Below are 21696 nucleotides of genomic sequence, written 5' to 3'. Positions count from 1 at the left end.
CTTGCTTTTCTTACTTTGCAGTTGCTTTTGAAGCCATGTGTGGTCCTAGAAGACTGTCCTAGAGAGGAGCAGCATTCTGAAACAGTCATGGCCTCATTTGAATTTAGAGGACTGGGTTTCAATAGGTATTTTGGCATATACTGAGGAGCCTTCAAGTCACTTCAGAGGTTGCTCATAAAATGAGACTACAGGGTAGGAAGTGCTATGTAGATGGTAGATTCTACTGCTGGCAGAAACCTTGCTCAGAAAACATGCAGATGTAGCTCCTCTGGCTTGCAGCAGGTGACTCTAAGAAACTATTTCTTGAAACTTATATATTTGAGTTATAGAATCAGGTTTTTTTTGTCCAAGACTTTTTGCTTGCCTTCCTTTTTAGTGGTATGTTTTAAAGTAGGATCCCATGTTGTGGTTGGTAGAAATATTAAAAAAGCTTCACTGAATGCACTGGTGACAAGTCAGACCAGAACTGACAATAGCATCTTCTTCTTTACCAGGCAGTTTTAGCAGCTGGGAAGATGTGCTTCATCTGTCCTGCAAACTGCACTGAAGCCTCTGTTGATTTCATTAAAACACAAATATTCATAGGTTATGAGGCCAGAAAGAGCCATTATGATAATCTAGGCTGATTTGCTGTATAATTAATTCCTGTCTCACTATGTCTTTTAGACAAAACAGGATACTATTTTAATTTAAATTTTGCCAGTAGCAGAGAACACACTCTAACCAATAGTAAATTATTTCAGTAGCAAATTACTCTCATGTAAAAATGAGTCATAATATTTTAAAATGTGAATTTCTCTAACTTCAATGTGTAGCCCCCAGATCTCATTGTCCCTTTGTCACATGCATTGAAGACCCCTCTCTTGCCAAATTCCATTTTCTGCACAGGTACTTGTAGATTGCAATCAAATCACATTTTAACCTCTGCCTATTAAACAGACTGAATTTGAATGTTCTGCACTATGAGACATGCATGCCAGTAATTTAATTATATTCCCTCCTCAATCTTGAACCTTTGGTTTAACAATTGAACTGTTGTTATCAGAAGCTGTCTTAGCATTTCTCCATTTCTGCCAAGGATTCACATTGGTTTTATACCCAACCATTATTTCTATCCTTTTATTGTTATGAGAGTTCTGGTGTACTTGATTATACATCATGATGTTGGTGTCCAAATGTGTCTGTCAATAATACTTCAAGTCACCTGTGGAAACACTAGCACTTCTTCCATAAACATAGGTGCTTTTTTAGATATCTACAGCTAGGTGCTTTGTTCTGGGGTTTTTTTTAAAAAGAAAATTATTTGGAACAACATTTGAATAACAGAGATTCAGACTGGGGTGGATATATTTCTTTGTAAAGATTGAATTCAGAGCTCTTGTATCTATTCAACAGCCTTCCTCATCTCCTCCCCAGGTCTTCCTTGGTGCTTGCTTTGTTAGTCTCTTCATTCTTGTCCTCAGATTCTTCATTGTTAGTCACTTTCTTGATTACAACTAACTTTATGTAATTTTTCTCTGGATCCTTTGAAAGCATTCTGTCTCAAGGATTCTCCAGCTGTAGTACTTGTATGATTAATGACATACAAAGCAGTCAGCATCACACCTCAAATAAACTCAGAGGCAAACCTCTGCATTTCCCCAGAAAAGATGGGACCTGTTACTCAAGTATTAAATATCTCAAAGAGGGAGATGTAACCTGTATGTGGCTCAGCTGTGTGTGGGAGCTGCTTGTGTGCATATGCTATTCCCCCTACCAGCAACCCACAGAGATTGCTGAAAACAGATCAGAGTCATGGCTAGATACAACCCAGCACCACCCATCAATCCTGCAGGTACTGTGCTACCTGTCTGCTCCTCTCACGTATGGCAAGACTGGGTCAAGATGCAGTTTAGAGGAGTGTTGGTTTGACCAATTGTTAGTAGTGTCCTATAGGGCAGCTCTCACCTTCCTTAGAATCATCAAAGTCACAGCTCATTTAGGCCTGGCATTCTCTTGCCCACCAAAGCAACTCCATGCTGTGATGAAACCAAAAATGCAATGGTGTACCAAAGTTGTAACCCCTTGTGGGCCTGAAGAATGGTCAATCCATGCACCCTGTATGGTGTCTTCAATAGTGGAGGGTGCAGGTGCTCTTTAGGGAGAGCACATGACCATGGCTGCTGTCATTGCTGCATTCCCTTAAATTCCCACAGCACCCACTTAGCAGATGCACTCCTTCCTTTTTCTTCAGTATTAGTTTATGAACTTGCTGTCCATTGTTATTTTTGATTCTTTTTGTGTCTTCTGTTGCACCCTACATCTATGACCTCTCCTGGCAGCAAGTTCCAGAAGTTCACTACCCTCTGTGTAAATACGTACTTCTAAAAATGAATTTTATGCTGATTTCATACAAGTTTCAGCAAGTGCCTCTAACTCTGTTATTGCTGGGTTTGTCAAAGAGCAGTTCTACATTAACCTTCTTCATCTTCTGTAAACTTCAATCATATTTTTCTCAGTCCTCTCCAAATATGAGCTTGGCCTTCTCAGCCTATCCTCATAAAGCTTCCTGTTCCATCCTCTTAGTTGCTCTATTTATTTCCTCTTTCTCCTTGAGAAAGAGACTTCATGCAGTGCTCCAAACTGAAATCTGACTGAGGTGCACCTCATTGTCTGGGAAGAGAGGAGGCTCTAATGCACCTCCTTGCTGTGTCAGTGGAAGGAGGTGTATGGTCTCTCTAATGAGAGCATTTGACATGATTAATCTGTAGAATAAAACTGCTACAGTCCCATAAATTGAAAATGAATTTTATCCCTGTTGCAGATATTAATAGCCTTGATGTTTCTGATGCCTGTGTGAGGGCAGAGCATGTTACTAGGAATTGGAGCAAAAGCAGTTACTGTGGGTCAATGCTGTCCTCTGCTGGGAAGAGCTAGAGCTTTGTGCCATTTCTCCAAATGGGATTTAACAGTTGGCTTCTCCTTTCACTCTGTGTTTTGCCTTTGCAACAGGAAAATCTGACTGCACCAGGGAAATTCTCCTTTAATACTTAAGAGAAAGCTGGAAATTTTTGCCAGCTATGAATGTATTGAATAATGATTTAATTTATGTTTTCATCTTGAAGTTACCCAATTTATAAGCTTATCCTTCATTCTTTCTCTCATTTGCCTTTTAATATTTACTGCACACACATTTTTCTGACTTTCCTGCCCTAATAGTAGAAGTAACTATGCATATCTCCGTTCCCTTCTATTTTTGTAACAAATTGTTGAAGACTCATCCTGATAAGATTTTGAAAGCAGAAATCAAATGTGTGTATATATATATATATATGCTATATGTGACAGACACAAAGTATTTTAGAATAATAACTCCTTAGAAGCAATTAGTCTTCAGTAGTGTCACCGAACAAGAATTCAATAAAAATTGTGCTAGTTGCAGAAGTGGTTTTACTTGCTCTACATGCCAGCTCTGCATTTAGCAAGGGTGGAAGGTGATTGAGAGGAAGTACAGTTTACAAGTATTTCAATTTCTCCAGTTCCTGCCTCTGTGAGAATGGCATGGGCCAGAGAAGAGTCTGTTTTCCAGGAATTAATTCTGAGAGAATGAGAGAAAGAGAAGAGTAGGAGGTCTGGACTACTGAGTAATGCAGACATGCTCAGGAGTGCTTGCCTGTTTGAGACTCTTCTCTTGGCTAATTTCAATCCAAGTAGCAAGAACAGACCCCAGAGTTCTGGTCCTTAACCCAGAGAAAAGGAGAGTCCAGGCACTGAAAATGTACAGATTTTTATGTGTTAGCACAAACGTTGTTGGTTTCTTAAAGTAAGGATAAGCTATAGAGATATTTCCATGGCAAGTTTGTGTCAGTAGTGATCTAAGATTTCTTGCTCAGAGAAATTGTCTTTTTAATTTTTTCTTCAGGACCCACAGGGCAATCACTAACAGTTCACAGCAACTTGCTGAGGTTTTTTTGCATCTCTCTCCTGGTAGTTAAGTAGGCTATAGGAATAATAGAAAAATGACAGTGGTACCAAGTTCCCTGCTGTGGCTAGTAGAGATGGACGTGTAGGTTACACTTTGTTATGTATTTTGTATGGGATTTATGCAAATATAACAGCATGATACCAGACACACACTGGATTTTATGTACAGAAGCTTTTACAACCGAGTGGGCCTGTGGTAGAGTTAATTGTTCTCACTGCCCTTCAGTTAAATATTCTCTTCTGACTCCTTATCTGATCTATAGTCCTTGCAAAGTAGCCACTGTGGTCATTTCTATACACTCTTCTGGTGCAACTCACTCTCTCTGTCATGATGTCAGACTCTTGCACTCTCTCCTTTCCTCTCCCCACTGCCTTTTGGGAAAAGTTTATCTCCCATGGCTGAAAGTAATTGGGGTGTTTGTATTGTATGCAGGATTGATGTATGATACTCTTCCTTGTGTCTGGCAGGTTGTTTATAAGAATAATGACATTCGTCTGGAGCTGTCTCGCTTGGCACGGATTGGTGATACTAAGATGAAGATCTATGGGGAAGTGAAATTCATATGTGAAAATGTGGCTACACTGGATCCCATCAGCTTCGAGACACCTGAGGCCTATATTAGTCTGCCTAAATGGAATACCAAGAGGATGGGCTCCATCTCATTTGATTTCCGAACCACTGAACCCAATGGACTGATCCTTTTCACCCACGGCAAGCCTCAGGAGAGGAAAGATACCAGAAGCCAGAAAAATACAAAGGTAGACTTCTTTGCAGTTGAGCTTCTAGATGGAAACCTCTACTTGCTGCTGGACATGGGCTCTGGAACCATTAAAGTCAAGGCCACCCAGAAGAAAGCCAATGATGGAGAGTGGTATCATGTGGATATTCAACGAGATGGAAGATCGGGTAGAGTTATAACCTTTTCTTAAACAGATTCATATTTCAGAATCAGACCTAGGTCTATGTATTAATTTGCAGAATATTGAAAACCTGTTAAATATGAGTCACCTCCTTAACAAAGCTTAGTGTTATTCCAGTGGTGTTTATCCAGCAAGGCAAAGATGTGAATGGTTTTCATTAAATGTTTTCATTAAATGTGTTAGTGTGAACTTTGAACAGCACATCACAGAGGTTATCTATTAATATTTTATTCACAATCCTCAGATATTCTGGACATATATACGCAATTGCATGCATAGTTATGGTGATGATTTCTTTGTGGGCCATGGTAAGGTTTAAAGTCCTTCAGTACCATTGTTCTCAGTTTGAGAAATTCTTACTGATCTACCTTGGGTTTCTGTATTTGGGATCTTATTGTGAGAAAAATAAGAGCAATGGGCACAACCAGTAATGATATTATGGCAACAGATAAACATTTTCATTCCATTCTGTTTCCTTTAGTATCCTGTAGTTTTGAATTAGGTTTTATTACTCTTTTGAATGACAGATTCTAGCCTTAAAATCTGAGACACCATTCAGTGGATGTTTCTTTTCTTTCTTTTCAGCTTCTCATTTTCAAATATGGGTTTTAGTTTATTTCTAAAAATACACCTACCATGCAATTTCCAAGAGATATTGTTTATTGTTTCCAGTGCTGAATATCAAGCACTCATGATCTACTTGGAAATTGTGGAGGAAAACAAAATGTTCAGTTACTGTAGCTTCATCTAGAGAATAACAGTAGTGCTTCAATTTTTTCTGAACTGTTGGTATCTCAAAACCTTTACTTCAAAAGGAATTTTGCTTACATTTGCCAGTGGATTTGAGATTTGCCTGGTCATCTCCAGATGATAGTTTTAAATTAGTCCCTAATTTTATGTTTCCAGTTGCTGAATACTATCAGTATAGGGAATGCAGTGCTAGAATTTGCTTCCCTTGAGTTTTTAGAAGAGCTGACTTTGAGATACCATGCAAGGCCTAGCTGTTTGAACAGGTCTTTGCCTGAAGCTATCTTTTACTTTGATGATGTGAGTAGTTTCTTTGTATTTGGCATGGTGCTCTGCTTGGACTTACTATGTGTGGTTATATGTTGCTATCTCCTAAAGACATTGATAGGAGCATTTTACAAAGAAAACCATAAATAAATAAAGGGAGCTTTGATTTCTTTAGAATTGCTAAAATTTAATTAATTTCCAGGGGTAAACTCAGTTAGCTGTGTTTCCTACTGACTTCAGTTCTGTTTGCTTACTTGGGGGCTGTTCATCCCTGAAGAAGCAGCTGCAGAGGGAGAAGAGACAGAAATGACACAGGCTCTATACAAAGAATGTTTGCAAAACCCTGCCAAGAGTGGCACGTTTTAATTTGGACACATTCACAGGAGGGAGTGGCAGACACATTGCTACTTGATGGATGGCACAGTAGGGCTGACTTGTTTGTCGCTTGGCAGGGAGGTTTATGATGTTCTGGACACTGATTAGAGGTAACAGATTTTGAAACAGTGTTCTCAACAAGAAAGAGTGTGTTTGTATGATGTCTTGTCCATTTTTTTTTTTTAATGTTGTTGTGTTCTCTGCTCACAATGAAGACTTAGTTAATGATCCTAACAACTAATGTCTTGTGTCCTGAGAAAACCAGGATACTGGCATTGATTTCTGCACATTGTACCTTCAGTCACTATTATCCAATGACACTTTGGATAAGTGTGAGAAAGGAGTTCAAGACCTCTTCTTGTTTAGTCCTTGGCTTTTCTTCCACATGTGGACTGGAGAATGGTAACACCTTGAAGATTCCCCCCCCCCCCCCCCCCCCCTTCATGTTGATGGCTATAATTTAGAAACTGAAACAGTTAATTTACTTAATGGGAGCTAAAAACACCCTTTTGAGTTTAATGAGCTAGTAACCTGCAAGTTCTGGTTCTCATTACTAAAGCAGCAAGGCCTATGTTAGGTGTCATCTCTCTCCGTTTTGTTTCCATTTCTATTACAGTCCAAAACTTCAGGTTTTGCTGACCTAAAATAGCTTAAAAATCAAAATATTCACTATTGCAGTGCACTAAGGCAGGGAAGCTTGGCAGTCATGCCCAGATAACCTCTGGCATCTGTAGTCCCCTTAGGCCTTGTGTATGCTTCAGTCTGTGCTGGCTGCCAGAGCAACAAAACCTGGTTTTGTCTTTCTACTCTGACAGAAGCTGGCAGTGTGGGCATGGACACCTAACCTTTCTGTCCTTTCTTAAAGGTCCTGTTACCTTTCTGTCCTTTGGGAAAGCTCCCACCAGGGTCACAAAATGTGTCAGTTTCTAGCTGGGGAACAGTGAGCATTTTAAACAGCACAATGTTTTCAGCTAGTCATCAGCTACAAAACATACATTACTTCCCACCTGATCAGGCTCTAAAAATCTTACTAGATGGTTTGATTTACTGTTGTATCAGTGCACTGTTTGGTGTGCCTGTTCTGCTCTCAGGGGGTGTTTTGGTCTGTTCTTCAGTCCAGCACAAAGAGGAGATGCTCAGATGTTTCTGATTTGTCAAGATGGACTTGGATCTACTCTAAGCAGAGTGCAAAACGTGGGATTCTGGAGGGGAAAAAAAAGGATGTCAGCTTATGCGAGTGCTCCTTTCTAGGATCAGTACAGAATTTCTCCATCTCAGCAACTTGGTCTTAAAAGTGCTGTTCATCCAAACTAGTGCCATCTCCTTGCAGGTATTATTGCAGGGTACAAAACACTCAGAATATTTAGGTTGCTGTCTAGCCTATTTCTTATTCATCATCTCACCATCTTTCACCAGGTTTTACACTTCATATTATCCAATTTCTTTTACAGGGTTTCTTTACCTTTGTGGCATTTGCACGTGTTTGTTCTCTCCACAGTAGCAGCTGTGCCCTGTAGAGCTCAGCCCTCTGGTTGCTGGTTCTAAGCTTTATAGTAATGTGTACTCTACAGGCTGCTTTTGAGAAAAAGCACTGGAGATGCTGGAAAGGGAGTTGTGTTCCTGTGGCTCTGTGACATGCTGCCTGTGTGACAGTGTGTGTGTTGTCACATTTTCTCTTTCCTTATTTTATAAAAGGGAAAATGCCTGTGGTGCTCCAGCTTGTTGATACAAAATGATTCATCAAATAACTGTGGTTCTCTTTGAGCCTTTAATTTGTAATGCCTCTGTTGCTTCTGACACTCTGCTGCCTCCAATATGATTCCTCAATTATTATGGAAAATCACACACATGGAATACCTTGTGTATGTGTCATACATGCAATTCTCTAAAAAGATACTGCTTACAGCTGAAGAAAAGGTGTGTGTATATAACTGTACTTTCTTACAGAGACAATAGATAGAGTTAATCTCTTAACTCCCCTATTGAAGGGGTGTCTGATAAAAATCCAATGATGTGGAATTAATCTTAAAGCTTGGATAGTGTCTCTGAAGACAGACTGTCTTAATGACAAGGCAATTCGATGTGATGATTTATAGCCAGGGAGAGCAAATTGCTGATTTTTAGATGAGTGTCTAGTGGGCAGATATCCCTATCACAGAAACTGCTGAATGCTCTTCAGAAGACCACACTGTTCTGGAATGTGAGAGATGTGCATTATGTTCCCTGTTTTTCTTTGGATGCACTGTCTGACCTTAAACAAGTCACTTGGCTTTTCTGTAACTGTTTTACATATTCTGATTATATTTCTGTATTACATGTTCTGATTATTCTGGGACAATTTCTTGAAATACGTGTGAATGACCTCAATGCAGTATGCCCACATTTGATTTGGAGCATATGGAAGCTATCACAGTTTTAATAATAACTGTTGTTCAGAGATAAGTTTGTCTCTCTCTTCCTCAATTTTCCTGTGTAAAATGGAAACTAAAAAACTTTCTTTGTAAAGCCATACAATATTTTACTTTGGGACAAACTTCTGGAGACTAGAAAGTCTAGTTCAATCTAGACTTTCTTCAGGGTTGTGTGCAGTTGAGCTTTGAATGCCTGGTAAACCTCTCTGAGGTTTATCTTTCTGTGATTGACCACTTTTGTGTCCTTTTCTGTGGAGTTGGAGATTCCCTTATGTTGTGGCTTAAGAATGGTACTCTCTCATTCAGTGGTCCCATTGAGACTCTGAAAATCACATTGCTCACTTGCTTCCCCTGGCCATGGCCCTCCCAGCTACTGCAGAGAATTACCTCTGTTCTGGCTGGAACCAGGACACCTTACTGCAGCTTGTGTCTCTTGCCACTACGAGTTCACAGTGCTAATTTGTGTTCAAGGTTCAAGTTGTCTGCCATATCTTCAGGTCCTTTTCTGCACAGTTGTTCCTTAGCCAGCTGGTCACTAGCCTGTACTTACATGCGAGGCTTTTGTGACTCAGGTGTAGGACTTCGTATTTATTGGCTTTGATTTACATCAAACACTGCTATCAGTCCTTTTCACCACCTTGCAATGGTTTCTCGAAATGGTCACCCAGTGCTTCCTCCAATGCATTAGCCATTCTCTCCATGTCACTTACAAACATGTCTATGTTGGCCCATCATCCACGTCCAGGTTTGGAGGTACTGATGAAGTGTTTTCTGAAAGATCTATATAGTGGGTATTAAAATACTTTTGCATGTCTTTTTTTCTCTCTAGTCTTTATGCCATCAAACTCCTGTGTGTTCTCAATAAGTTTTTGCTTTGCTGGATGAATAGCATTGAATAATGCTCAAATTTTACATGCTATTATTTATCTATTGAGTTATTATGCTTCTGACTTCGTAATGCAATTTGGGATACAGATGCATGATCAGTCACTACATGGAAGTACTTAGGACCTGTGGATCAAGAGGAGAGGGAGCTGTGTGAAAGACACTGTTAGAATGCCATTTGGGTAGGAAAGAATCTTCACTCTCCTGTGCTGAACCTTAAACCTCACTCAGTTACTGGGAAAAAAATGAACTGAACTGAGTCTGTAGTTGAAAGTGTTGATGTCTCTTATCTTCCTCATTTAGGTACTATATCAGTGAACAGCCGACGCACCCCGTTCACCGCTAGTGGGGAGAGTGAGATCCTGGATCTGGAAGGTGACATGTACCTGGGTGGGCTGCCAGAGAACCGGGCAGGGCTCATCCTTCCCACAGAGCTCTGGACAGCAATGCTGAACTATGGCTATGTCGGCTGTATCCGAGACTTGTTCATCGACGGACGGAGCAAGAACATCCGGCAGCTGGCCGAGGCGCAGAATGCCGCCGGAGTCAAGTCCTCCTGCTCCCGCCTCAGCACCAAGCAGTGTGACAGCTACCCCTGTAAGAACAATGCAGTCTGCAAGGATGGCTGGAACCGCTTCATTTGTGACTGTACTGGCACTGGCTACTGGGGTAGAACATGTGAGCGAGGTAAGTTGTGTTTTCTGACTTCACTTACACAGAGCTCAAGGTGTGCATGAGAATAAGAACAAAATCCAGTGTTCCCATAAGACTCTCCCCTGCCCTTGTTGGTATTCCCAGCTAAGTTCTAGTCCCCACAGCAGGAAAACTTTCTTCTCTGTTTCCTTCCAGTCTTTTCCACCCTGTTTCATGAACTTACTTGGCTACTTCCCTCCCTAAGCCTTCTGAAGATCCTCTCTATAGGTTCCAGAGTTTCTTTAGCCAAGTGTGGTTTGTCTCCTGAGGTGGAAAATGCAGCTGCATGTGAGAAGTCTCAAACAAATTACTGGAAACTGTACCAAGTGTGAGCTTCAGTTATGGAGATTTTTCCTGCATGGGAGGGATGATGAATCCCAGTTCTATCTGGGCTTCCTGTTTTTTTGGTCTAGTAGAATTTCCTTGATGGCTGTTTATGAGTAAAGCCAGCTAATGGGATAGTGTTAAAAGCAGCATGTCTCCAAGTTCATCTCCAGTAAGGCAAATCTGTAGGAGATTCATGGGACAGTCTCTGCATCTTATTAATACTCATACAGAATTGTGATTTAAAGACTTATGATTTGGAGATATGAGGCCCAGGTGATGCTTATGCAGGCAGGCACATTTTCTACGTGTTATAGATCACATGGAAAGGATTTACTAATGGAAGATATTTGAACTATATATTTCTCAAGTACATAGGTTGTTCCATTAATTGTTATCTTTATTATGCTGCTGCCGCCATCAGAAAGAGGTAGGTGAGTGGTCTTACAGAAAAAGATGGGGCTAAGATCAGTTCCAAAAAAACTCCCACCTCCCTAAAGGGTGTTTTCATATATTATGTTTATTTATATTTCTGTTAGTATTTGGCCATTAGCACTGCATTTGGGCTAAACTGCATTCACAGTACACCCAACAAATAACAGTAAACCATTAGCGAATTCTAGGGCTTTCAGTCCCTTCTTTATATCACCTCACTTGGCACCATGGTGATAACATGTCTTAGAACTCGAAATTCAGATATTTTTAAACTTGTGCTATAAATATTTGAGCAACACCTTTCCCACTTTATGTATTTTTTAATATTAATTATAATAGCATGCCACTTTTGAGGAAGAACATGGAATTTAGCTGCAATGCATGAAATATTAGGCCTAATTTAGATTTGGAATTCATTCACTCTACACAGGATTTTCTGCATTGCAGAAATTTTTTGTTAAAGACCAAAATTCTTCCTATATGGACAGAATTTTTAGGTTTTCAAGTACAAGATCTTTGATTGTTCATAAAACTGCTCACAGCCAGTAATTCATTGCATGCTGCCCTAAGCAGCAATAGTAGTTAATTGCCGGTGGGCCTTAAAACAGCTGAAGCATCAACACTGCCATCCGTGCTGGGGGAACATGGGTGAAAATATAAGATTCATGGGCATCAGCTATGCCAATGTCAGCTTAGCAGTTCTCTCGTTTGACTACATGGGATTTGAAAATTCTGGAAAACATCAGATAGAAGTTTTCTCAGTCATAGCCTTAGGAATTGTTTTGGCCAGTTTGTGTGATTAGGTTTTATACAAACATGATAAAAGGAAGCATTACCATTGCTCCCCCAAAAAATTGCAAGTATGTTTGCTCTTGGTCTCTATTTAATACTAGGAGTGACCGGCTCTGTGATTCAGGACTTTGTACAGTCTGTCTCATGTTCATCTTCTAGACCTGGCTCTCAGAAGAGAATCCAAAGCTAACAGTGACATAAAGAACAGGGTTCATGTCATGAATCTTTATATATCAATGGCATTACCTTTTACTTTTTTTACTGTCAGTGAAAAAAAATCAGTAGGTTAAAGACACATAAGAATTTTAATTTGGGAGAAATGAATATCAAGTCAGGCCTGAGATCCATAACTTGGCTGTGCTCTGGTGTGCATCAGTCTGAATTAAGGAGACACATTTATGAATTATTGTCTAGCATGGGAACTTGAGGTCAAAATAAATATGTTTTAGAATCAGAGTGTATTTAAGGTGAACAAAACTGTGATGAAACAGTTCAGGACAGTGTAAAAGATGTATGCAAAGGTCCTAATCCTGAGAAACAAATTTTGTCTGTAACTAGAAACCACAGAGCCATTGCTGGTTTAGTCCCAGTGTCAGGCAAAACATGGCGCTATAATGCCTGATGCTCCTTGGCAATGTGAGAAGCAGCTCACAGGGAATAAATATTTGAGACTGGATGCATGAAAAACATTGTAGAAATGGAAGTGCATTTGAGTCCAGAATACTTATGTGGTGTTACAAAGGAGCTTCATACTGCTCTGATAGAAATGCTTAATGTCAACAACTGCCTTAGTGCCCACTGATTTTGCCTCCATAAACAACAAGCATTGCAGGCTACTGATGATACTTTTCATTCTCCTGGTCTGACACCCAAAGGTTAATTCAAGTCCTGATTACATCTGGTCTGTGATCCTAACAGTGTTGGAAGGAGCAAGGTTGCGATGGCGACTGGGAAGGGAATCAAAGTGAGGGATGCTGCCATGCCACACTGGCACTGCTGTGTAGTGACTGATGAGCTGCCACAGGACTGGGGGGACAGCCAGGCTGGTGCATAAGGGTAGGAATGAAAAAGAACAGGCTAGATCTTCTAATATGGGACAGCTACTGGGCCACTTTTCCAATTTGCCATTTCTCACTTTATTGTTTTCTTACACTTCTGTGCTGCTAAAAGAGGAGAGTAACTCCTGCAACCCAAGATGTATGATCAAGGGTTAAGGGGCAGGGGAACCTAGAATGAAGAATCTCCTGTGCTTGGTGACTATCAGGAAAATCAGTCTTTATCACAAAGCAAAGCACATACTTAGCATTAGTTAAAGTACTAAAAATAGGAAGGACATACATACAACTCTTGGAAGAGAAGCAGACTATCAATTTGTTGTTGGTGATAAAGTCTACCTCCCACCTTCCAGGTATAGGATTTCTACATTTATAATGCTGTATTTCTCATAAATTTCATACTTTATGATATGAAGGACATTAAACATTTAAAAGGGACTAAAAAGGACATTGATTGTGTCAGCTAGAAAAGAAGTCTGGGTTCCTTTTATTCATGGTGAAACAATAAAAATGCATAGTATTCAGTATGTCACTTCTATCTAAAGCCTGTGGGAGTTTGTCTTGTCAGTGAAATAACACCTCTGTATATTCAGCCAGCTACACTCAATGCAATGTAGACTTTGGTTACAGTGGTCTGCTCAAGGCAGTACTTTTGTGCAGATAGAGAAACCTTGCTGTAACTGGAGTTTGACAGGGAAGAGAACAGGGAACTGCTGTCAAGGCCTCAAATTCATTCTTACAATTCCAGTATCTAGTCATTATTTTGGTATTGGCAGTGATGTAAGCAGATAAAGGTGTTAGCAGTCTGAAAGAGTCTTAGGTTCTAACAGTAATGTAGTTTCTCCTTGGGATATTGAAATGTCATGGAAGAGATGGGGCAAGACATAGAAGAGACCAGATTGTGCTTTCATGGGCCATAATGGCTCAGTGCCAGGCTGTGAGGCTGAGCAAAGGCAGCAGAAAATGCTGGCAGTTAGCTTGATGCGGTCCCCATTTCACACCTTCCACCAGAGACCTTGATGACCAGGTAACACACTGTTATTTTCTTAAATCCTTGCTTCTCATCCTCTGTCATCTTTCCATAATGGTTCTCTACTAAGCAGTCTAACTCAGTGTGACTATGTTGCAACTATAATAAAGAAAGGCAAGAAAAAGTAAAGCTAATAGACAGGATACAATTCCTCCTGCAAGTGATGCTCTGACTGTCTTGCAATGTGATAATGATCTCACCTCCCCCTGCTCCCTGAGCTCTCTTGCACTGCTGTTAAATATGTTGAAGAGAAAGATTTAATCATGCCAGAAAGACTCCTAAACTTAATTTAGTTTTGGATAGCTCTTAAATAAATCACAGGCACAGTGAAATGGATTTATGATGAAATTTACAATTGCAAGTGCATGCTGAGACTTTTTACTGAGTTTGCTAGTTTTGGTTTGTGGCATGCTGGGCATTAGGGAAAAAAAGCCCCAAACCTTGGTGCTTGTACTGTTGGTAGTTTTGTAACATTTTTGCATCCTAATGTTTTAGAAAGTGTAGAGTACCAGAGAACAGTGTCTATCTGCTGTGCAGCCTCTCTCTTCTGAAGTACCTTGTTTCAACGGGCTTGCTATTTTGCTCTTAGCTTGAAATAAAGGGCCTAAAATATCTGAAAACCCATGGGAATGCTTCTCAAATGCTTTCTGCTAATCAGATGCCGGGCAAACTTAGAGGTAATTGACAAAAAGATTCCTCCAGTGTGATGGATACTATGCTTGCTTCTGTTGCATATGAACTGCCTGTCCAAACTGAACCTAAGAGAAGTTAGGGTGACTTGCAAGCTGTGGTTGTGTTCGAGGGTCCCAGGATGAGGGAAGAGATGAGAATCTTGACTCCATGTTTCAGAAGGCTGATTTATTATATTATGATATTGTATTAAAATGCTATACTAAAACTATACTAAAAAGAATAGAGAGAAAAGATCAATCAGAAAGCTAGAAAGGAATGGAAAGGAATGAATAATAAAAATCTATGACTCTCAGAGAGTCCAACACAGCTGGACCATGCGATTGGTCATTAAGTAGAAACAACTCACATGGACCAATCAAAGATGTACCTGTTGGTAAACAATGTCCAGACCACATTCCACAGCCATCAGATAGTTATTGCTTACATTTCTTTTCTGAGGCTTCTCAGCTCCTCAGGAGAAAATCCTAGCAAAGGGATTTTCATAAAATATGATGACAGAAAGTCATGTCAGCAAGGGCTGGAGGACTGTGACATACATGAAGGAGAGTGGGAAGTGTGGGGTTTTGCAGCAGTTGTGAAGGATCTTTGGTGGGTCTTTTTAAGTACTTAATGTCTTCTTTACCCTTTGCCTTGTAATTTGTTAGCCTTTGACATCAGTTGTATCAGGTCATTGCAACTCCCTGTTAATTGCACTCAAGATGTAAGACGTAGGAGCTGGTATCTGGCTCATGGAGGATGATGTGCTACTTAGCTGTGATTGCAAAGTAACCTGGACTTTTCTGAAAAGGACCTCAAAGCCCTGGCTTTAACTAAACAGGAGGAGGGGAATGTGAGTTGTATTCAAATCAGCTGTTTTCTGTAGCTGCAGTGAAAATGCCTTGGGCTCAGAAGGATGCATGAGGTCTGTTTGGTGGATCTTGAAAACTCTCTGCACCCTTTCCTTCTACTGAAACATTGTGAGAGTGAGTGCAGAAGACAAGAGCCCAGGAAAGACACTAAGCAAAAGACAACTGAAAATCAGATAATTTGAGCCAATGAGAATCAAATGTTGTTGATCAGTCACTTTTTAACATTTTATCCTATATAAATGATTTGACTGGAGTTTGCTTGGATTTTTTTTAAGAAGTATATAATATTTGAAAAGGCAGGTTGGTATGAGACTTCTAATCATTTAAGAGTGAAATAAAAGACATTGAGGTTTAGATTTTAAACCTCAGAAGGCATTTGCTCAGAACTGGACACAGCCCGAGTCCTTTCCAGAGGAAGCGGGGGCGGAAAAAAGGCTTGTTCCAACCATCTCCTTTGCTGAGCTGCATTCAGTGTTTATTGGAGAAAGACAGAAATATCCCATTCTGGTTCTTCTCCCAGGAGCTGGAACCAGTGCTCATTTTTGTTGGCTCACAGATGGACAGCTAACATCCTGAGCAAAGCAGCCTTCTTCTGTGTTCTGTGGTAAACTCTCTGTGAGCAGCAACACATCTGCTGTTAACAATGGTGATGTTGAGCATAGGGCTGCACATTTTATTATCTGCCAAGTTCCTCTGCAGCAGTGTTTACTAAGAACAGTTTAATGACAATACACTTCTTCCCATTATGTATGGAATGAAAGGAGATGTTGTAAAATTACTGGCAACAAGAAATGCTACGGAACCATTTACTGCACATACTACTACAGCTGCATACTTTGCTGTCTCAAGCAGAGGCAACAGGTTAGATTTCTTTTTAATTTTAGTGAAGATGTTTGATTTAAAGCAACTCAAAAGTGTTGATGCTTTTTGTCCAGATGTTCTGAGTATGCAGTGAAATGCTAGATAACTGCTAAAAATAGATTTTCCTATAGGACTGATGGTTCCCAGGAGAGAGGGACACATTAGGAGAAAAGTCTTTGCTGCAATGTTTTTAATTCTTTTATTTCTTGATAGATCTTGAACAGTCAAAGACTAAAGGAAGTCAAAACATCAGAAAAATTATTTTGATTTCATGGTATAAAGTAGGATGTTAGAAAATAGGTTTGTTCTCAACCTCATCTGTTCACTGACTTACTAGTACCAGAAAGGTCCCTATTGTGCAGTTTTCCAAATTGTCTCCAAACTGCAGAAAAAAAATTCCATCTGAATTTAGCAAAAAAAATTCATACAATCCCTTCATACCCATCTCAATTTGTTTCTCACTAATTTTATGGTAAAATCTCCATTAAATATAATTTGAAGAATGTTAACTTTCCTAACAGCATTTTATGTGAGAAGTTAATTTTCTCGCTTGCAATCAATCCATTTGTAACACTTATGGCTGATCCCTTTATGGCTGGCCCAGACAGTGACTACTGTGGAAGATGCTGTTCACAGACCTGCTCAAAAAACACCTGGCTTTATGTGATTAGCTCACTTCTATCTCTCCTTAGAGACTGACTGTCAGACCAGAAGGCTACTGTTTATTGCATAAGTGCTGGATTATTCTGCTTATTAGGCTTTTATGTATCTTCCATCTTATAATTCTTTCCTTAACTTCTATGGGACAACTTCTGTGCTAACATTCAGACAATTCCCAAGATGCTCATTAGATGTTGTGCTAGCTCCAATAAGGACAGTGCAGCCAAGGTGAGCATGTAAGGGAAGAGAAACAATATTAATCAACAATGTAAAAGTCTCTCACTTTTGTGGATTTACAATTTGATCCTTACAACTCCTTATAACTTTTTTGTCCATAGATAAATTCAGTCAAAAGCCACTCTGAATATACGTGCTTTCCAGGACCAGTAACTGCATTTGTTGCACTCTAATACTTTTGTGATATCCTCAGTACAGAAGAGTGTGCAGTTAATTCTGCAGTCAGGGTGATTACATCTGTTTGGGGAAAGACCATTTCATGGGTTTTATGCTGTTGAACTTTAACTTTGATGAGTCTCATTGATGTGACAATCTCCAACAGCATCTGCCGAGCAGCTGGAAAATCTGAGATTGTATAAAAACCAACTGATTGTTGCTCCTATATGGTATAATGTTATGGGTATGATTTTTTTTTAATCCATATGTTCCTCCTGTTTCTTCATCCTGATTCCATCATCATATGCTTTTGATATTTAAGGCCACTCTTGACTTCCGTGCTGCATGTGAATTTGTTATATCCAGGTGCTCTTCATCTCATCTGAATACGTTAATTGGTGGCACAGAAGAAGATAATTTCTGCTTTTTTCCTCTAAACTTCTGTACTTCTGGCTGTTTATTGCCGAGTGTAGCTTTCCAAAGGTCCTTCCAGTTCAAGAAATATGATTACTCAAAACTATATGATTTTGCGTACTGTCAACTCCTGTAGAGAACACTAGAACAACAACAAAGAGATGTTGATGGCTAGGTAAGACTCTTTGATTAATGCTTACAGAACATTATACTTTTATTAGTATAGGCTTCTTCTACAGGACTAGTATTATACTGATGTTTTTGTTTCTCTCCTGGTTTATAAATGACAGTTCAGAACAATGGTTTCTTCTTAATGTAAGGCACAAAATGTTGTTCACATAACTCTCAGATTGAAGGACAGCTTGTTACAGCCGGTCAGTTTTGCCTGAATATCAGTGTCATGGTTTAAATCCAGCCAGCAAACAAGCTCCAAGCAGCTACTCACTCACTCCTCCACTAGGGAGGGAGGATCAGGGAGAAAATCAGACTCCTGGGTTGAGATAAAAACAATTTAATAGGAAAAGCAAAAGCCATGCATACAAGCAAAGTGAAACAAGGAATGTGTTCACCACTTCCCATGGCAGGCAGTTGTTCAGCCATCTCCAGGAGAGCAGGGCCCATGACATGTAACGGTGACTTGGGAAGGTAAGCGCCATCAATCCAAATCTCTCCCTCTTCCCCCCATTTTCTATTCTGAGCATTATGACACATGGTCTGGAATATCCCTTTGGTCAGTTGTGGCTGCCTCTCCTGGCTGTGTCTCCTCCCAGCTTCTTGTGCACACTCAGCCCCTCATTGGTGTGGCAGGACAGACAGCAGAAAAGATTTTGGCTCTGTGCAAGCCCTGCTCAGCAATAACAAAAACATCTCTCTATGGTAAACACTGTTTTCAGCACAATTCCAAAGCATAGTCCCACACTACTCACTGTGAAGAAAAGTAACTCTACCCCAGCAAAAGCCAGCACACAGGTGAAAGCAGATTTTAGTAAAACTTAGATCATTTGAAGAGGTAATTCATCATGAAGGAAAGAAAATACATTTTTATCTTTTCATGATATCTTTCCTGGGTTCCTCCCTGCAACACACATGATGGCATGTTATGACTCTCCCCCACAAAGACAAGAGTAACACAGTTCTTGTTAATAGATCCTTTTGGGTGGATTACAGTGAAAGGACACTGAGTGGTCAGTGCTTGAAAATATGCATATAAATATATATATATGGTTTATTTTAGAACTATTTAGTTGCAATGGAAATCAGGCATGTAGCAGTTTTGCTTATTATCTCTAGTAATATAGCAGCATGAAAGCATACAATATTACTTAAGAAATCTGTAGATTTTTTTTTTTAAATAATGGTCTTGATCCATCTTGATCTGTTGGGGGATTGGGGGAGAAGCCAATAAAATACAAAATCCAGTGGGTTAAAGTATACCCTGACTTTGTGGGAATACTCAGGTACCTCCTCTGGGGGGAAGAGATTTCAGTCCTCTGGTGGAAGGCCACAGAAATGAGTCTGAGGATGCTTTGAGGGTCTTTGATGGTTATGTTCCCTTCTCAGCTGCCTCTGACATCGACAGACCTTAGTGTGAATGTGACCCCTGGAAGAGGGGTTCTGATATGTGAGGGAGGGCAATTTGGCATGATAAAAGACATCATCCTGTCTCCACAAGGTTTGCCTCTGATCAGCCTCAAAGCCTGTTCACCCCCTCTGTCTTATGCAGACCAGGCGTTACACACCCAAAGCTCCCCTCCTTCCTCCAGGAGTGCAAGCCTGCCTCAGCAAAGCACTGTGGTGCCTCCCCACATGGGCAAATGTTTTGAGTCAGTAATCATTAATAATCAAGTCTCACAACATGTCACATGGATGATCCAGAATGAGCTTACTATGAATATGTACCACATTTGTTTTGATTTATCAGGTGTCCAGAGACTGACTGATGACACTAGTTTCAAGAACTGCTTCAGACTACCTCTGTCGTTGAGTCTCTTACACCTTAGTGGCTGAACTGAGTCCCTGTGGCTTCACACCCCACTTCCTTTCCATACCCTCCAACCAGACCAGTTTGTGTTTCTGCTGAGACTGCCAATTGTCCTTACAATTAAAGGGAATATCTTGATGGAAGAAGCCAGGATGAAGTAGATTCATTTGTCATGAAAAATTATTTCCAATATTTAAAATTACTATATAGACCTTGGAGATGTTATCTGTGAAATTAGCTTTCTCTATCTCCCTACTTTGCCCAGTCAAAGCCATTGTGCTTAAAGGCAGGCACTGGCACAGTGCATTTTCTGTCTCATTTCTTTTCCTCTATTCATCTCAGGGGGAGAGGAAAGACTTGGCATTCATGATGCTCCCTTAATTGACTCTTTCTGCATGTGGAGATAGGCAGTCGTCCCTTGGACACTTTGATTGATTGGATGAGGCTATTATGTGATATGGAAAGGATATGCAGCAGCACAGCCATCACCACAAGCATAGAAAGATCTTATTGGTGGTGTATATTGGCTGCCCCCAGTCTGCTTGGTTTGTCTGTCTTGCCTCAAATGCAGTTATCTCACAGAGCAGCCCACAGGGTGGTTCTGGTGCATCCATTGCCACTAGGTACCAGACTCCAAGGCATGGCCCTCCAGAGGGAAACCCTTCTCACTTTCACTGCTGAGGCATCTGAGAATGTGTAAATGAAAGATAACAATCATTTTAATTTCTTCCTAGAATCCTTTTTTTTTCCTGGGTAAGCGAGTACAAGAGGTTAAAATTGGAAGATAAGGTGCAGAAGCGGGAAACTGCATCCAGATGAATCAAATCTTAATACGAGTTTCAGAGCAACTTCCTGCTCTGTGATAATTATAGGTGGTGAGTCGATAATAGATAAAACACAAAACTTAGGAGATATCCATCACATTAAAGCAAAAGTCCTCCGACTAAAAGGACACAGCAGCAAGGAGGGTGTACAAGAAAAACAGCTCTATAATAAGTGCTGTTGTTCTCATGATGCCTCCATTTTTTTATGTCCTGCAGCTTTTGACTTCTGAAGTTCTGCCTGTTAGGGTGAGGTCCTCTTGTGGTCAGCCTGGACCCTTTGGGTTACCTACCATACTAATCTTGTGTTCTTGTGAGCAGCAGCATTTTTCCATTTCTGAACAAGGAGGAATTGTAATTCTTCATGTCGTGATACTGCAGAAGGAAGTGAAAGGACAGGGAAGGTTGAAGGAGATTACTGTTGGAAGTTGTATCAAAGCACCAGACTTTAGAATTCAAATGGAGTCATGTGGAATTAGTTCAGTCTGACTGCCCCAATACCCACAGGCCCTATTTCAAACCGCTGAGAAAGGAAAAATATGGTATTTTAAACAGTGATTTTTTTTATCCACTACCTTTCATTAAATCGGTAAAATGGAAATAACAATTCAGCCCCTCAGTTGAAAAGCATGTTAGATTGACAGCTCTTGGAGCCTTAGGCTTGTACTTAGAATGAGAAATATATAGAGTACCTCTCTTTATATACCTTAGTCATCTCTTGGAGAAATATTTGCATCAGAGGTTAGGAAATAGGTCAGTCTTTCTGACTTGTCTGGTCTTTGGTAGAGCTACAAAGTAGATGGGTGAAAGGAGGAACTGTGCTTCTATAGCTCTGATTTCCTTTCCTTTGTGTGTGAAACTGCTGAAGACAGTGAGCCATGAGGCAGCTTAGTGCACCAGCCTGGGGAGCAGAGCAAGGCTGGAACTAAGCAGAACAAAATGGAGTTTGTGCTGTGTGTATCATCTTCCATGTAAGGACAAGATCTCCCCCTGAACAAGTGACTGGCAAAAAGCATGTGTTTGCTACAGAGTGGGTAGGAAGCAAGAATACAGAAACAGTCTCAAATATTTTATACTTCTGTAATTTTTTTTAATCTCTCTGTTGAGAATCTTTATGACCAAAGAGG

The 21696-nt window shown here is 40.2% G+C and overlaps 1 protein-coding gene across 8 annotated transcripts in view; it reads left to right on the top strand.

Moving 5' to 3' along the window:
* The window catches only part of NRXN3 (neurexin 3), a 962727-nt gene that overhangs the window by 288684 nt on the left and 652347 nt on the right, over positions 1-21696 (top strand). For all 8 annotated transcript variants that reach the window (XM_064423706.1, XM_064423713.1, XM_064423714.1 and 5 more), the window contains 2 exons: positions 4432-4870; positions 9873-10256. In XM_064423706.1, the coding sequence (XP_064279776.1) occupies positions 4432-4870; positions 9873-10256 (823 nt within the window). The remainder of the gene's footprint in view (positions 1-4431; positions 4871-9872; positions 10257-21696) is intronic.

The sequence above is a fragment of the Passer domesticus genome, chromosome 6, assembly GCF_036417665.1.
Source record: "Passer domesticus isolate bPasDom1 chromosome 6, bPasDom1.hap1, whole genome shotgun sequence".
In the NCBI taxonomy this organism is placed as follows: Eukaryota; Metazoa; Chordata; class Aves; order Passeriformes; family Passeridae; genus Passer; species Passer domesticus.
The sequence above is the reverse complement of the archived record's forward strand: the minus strand, read 5'-3'. Positions and strand labels throughout refer to the sequence as shown.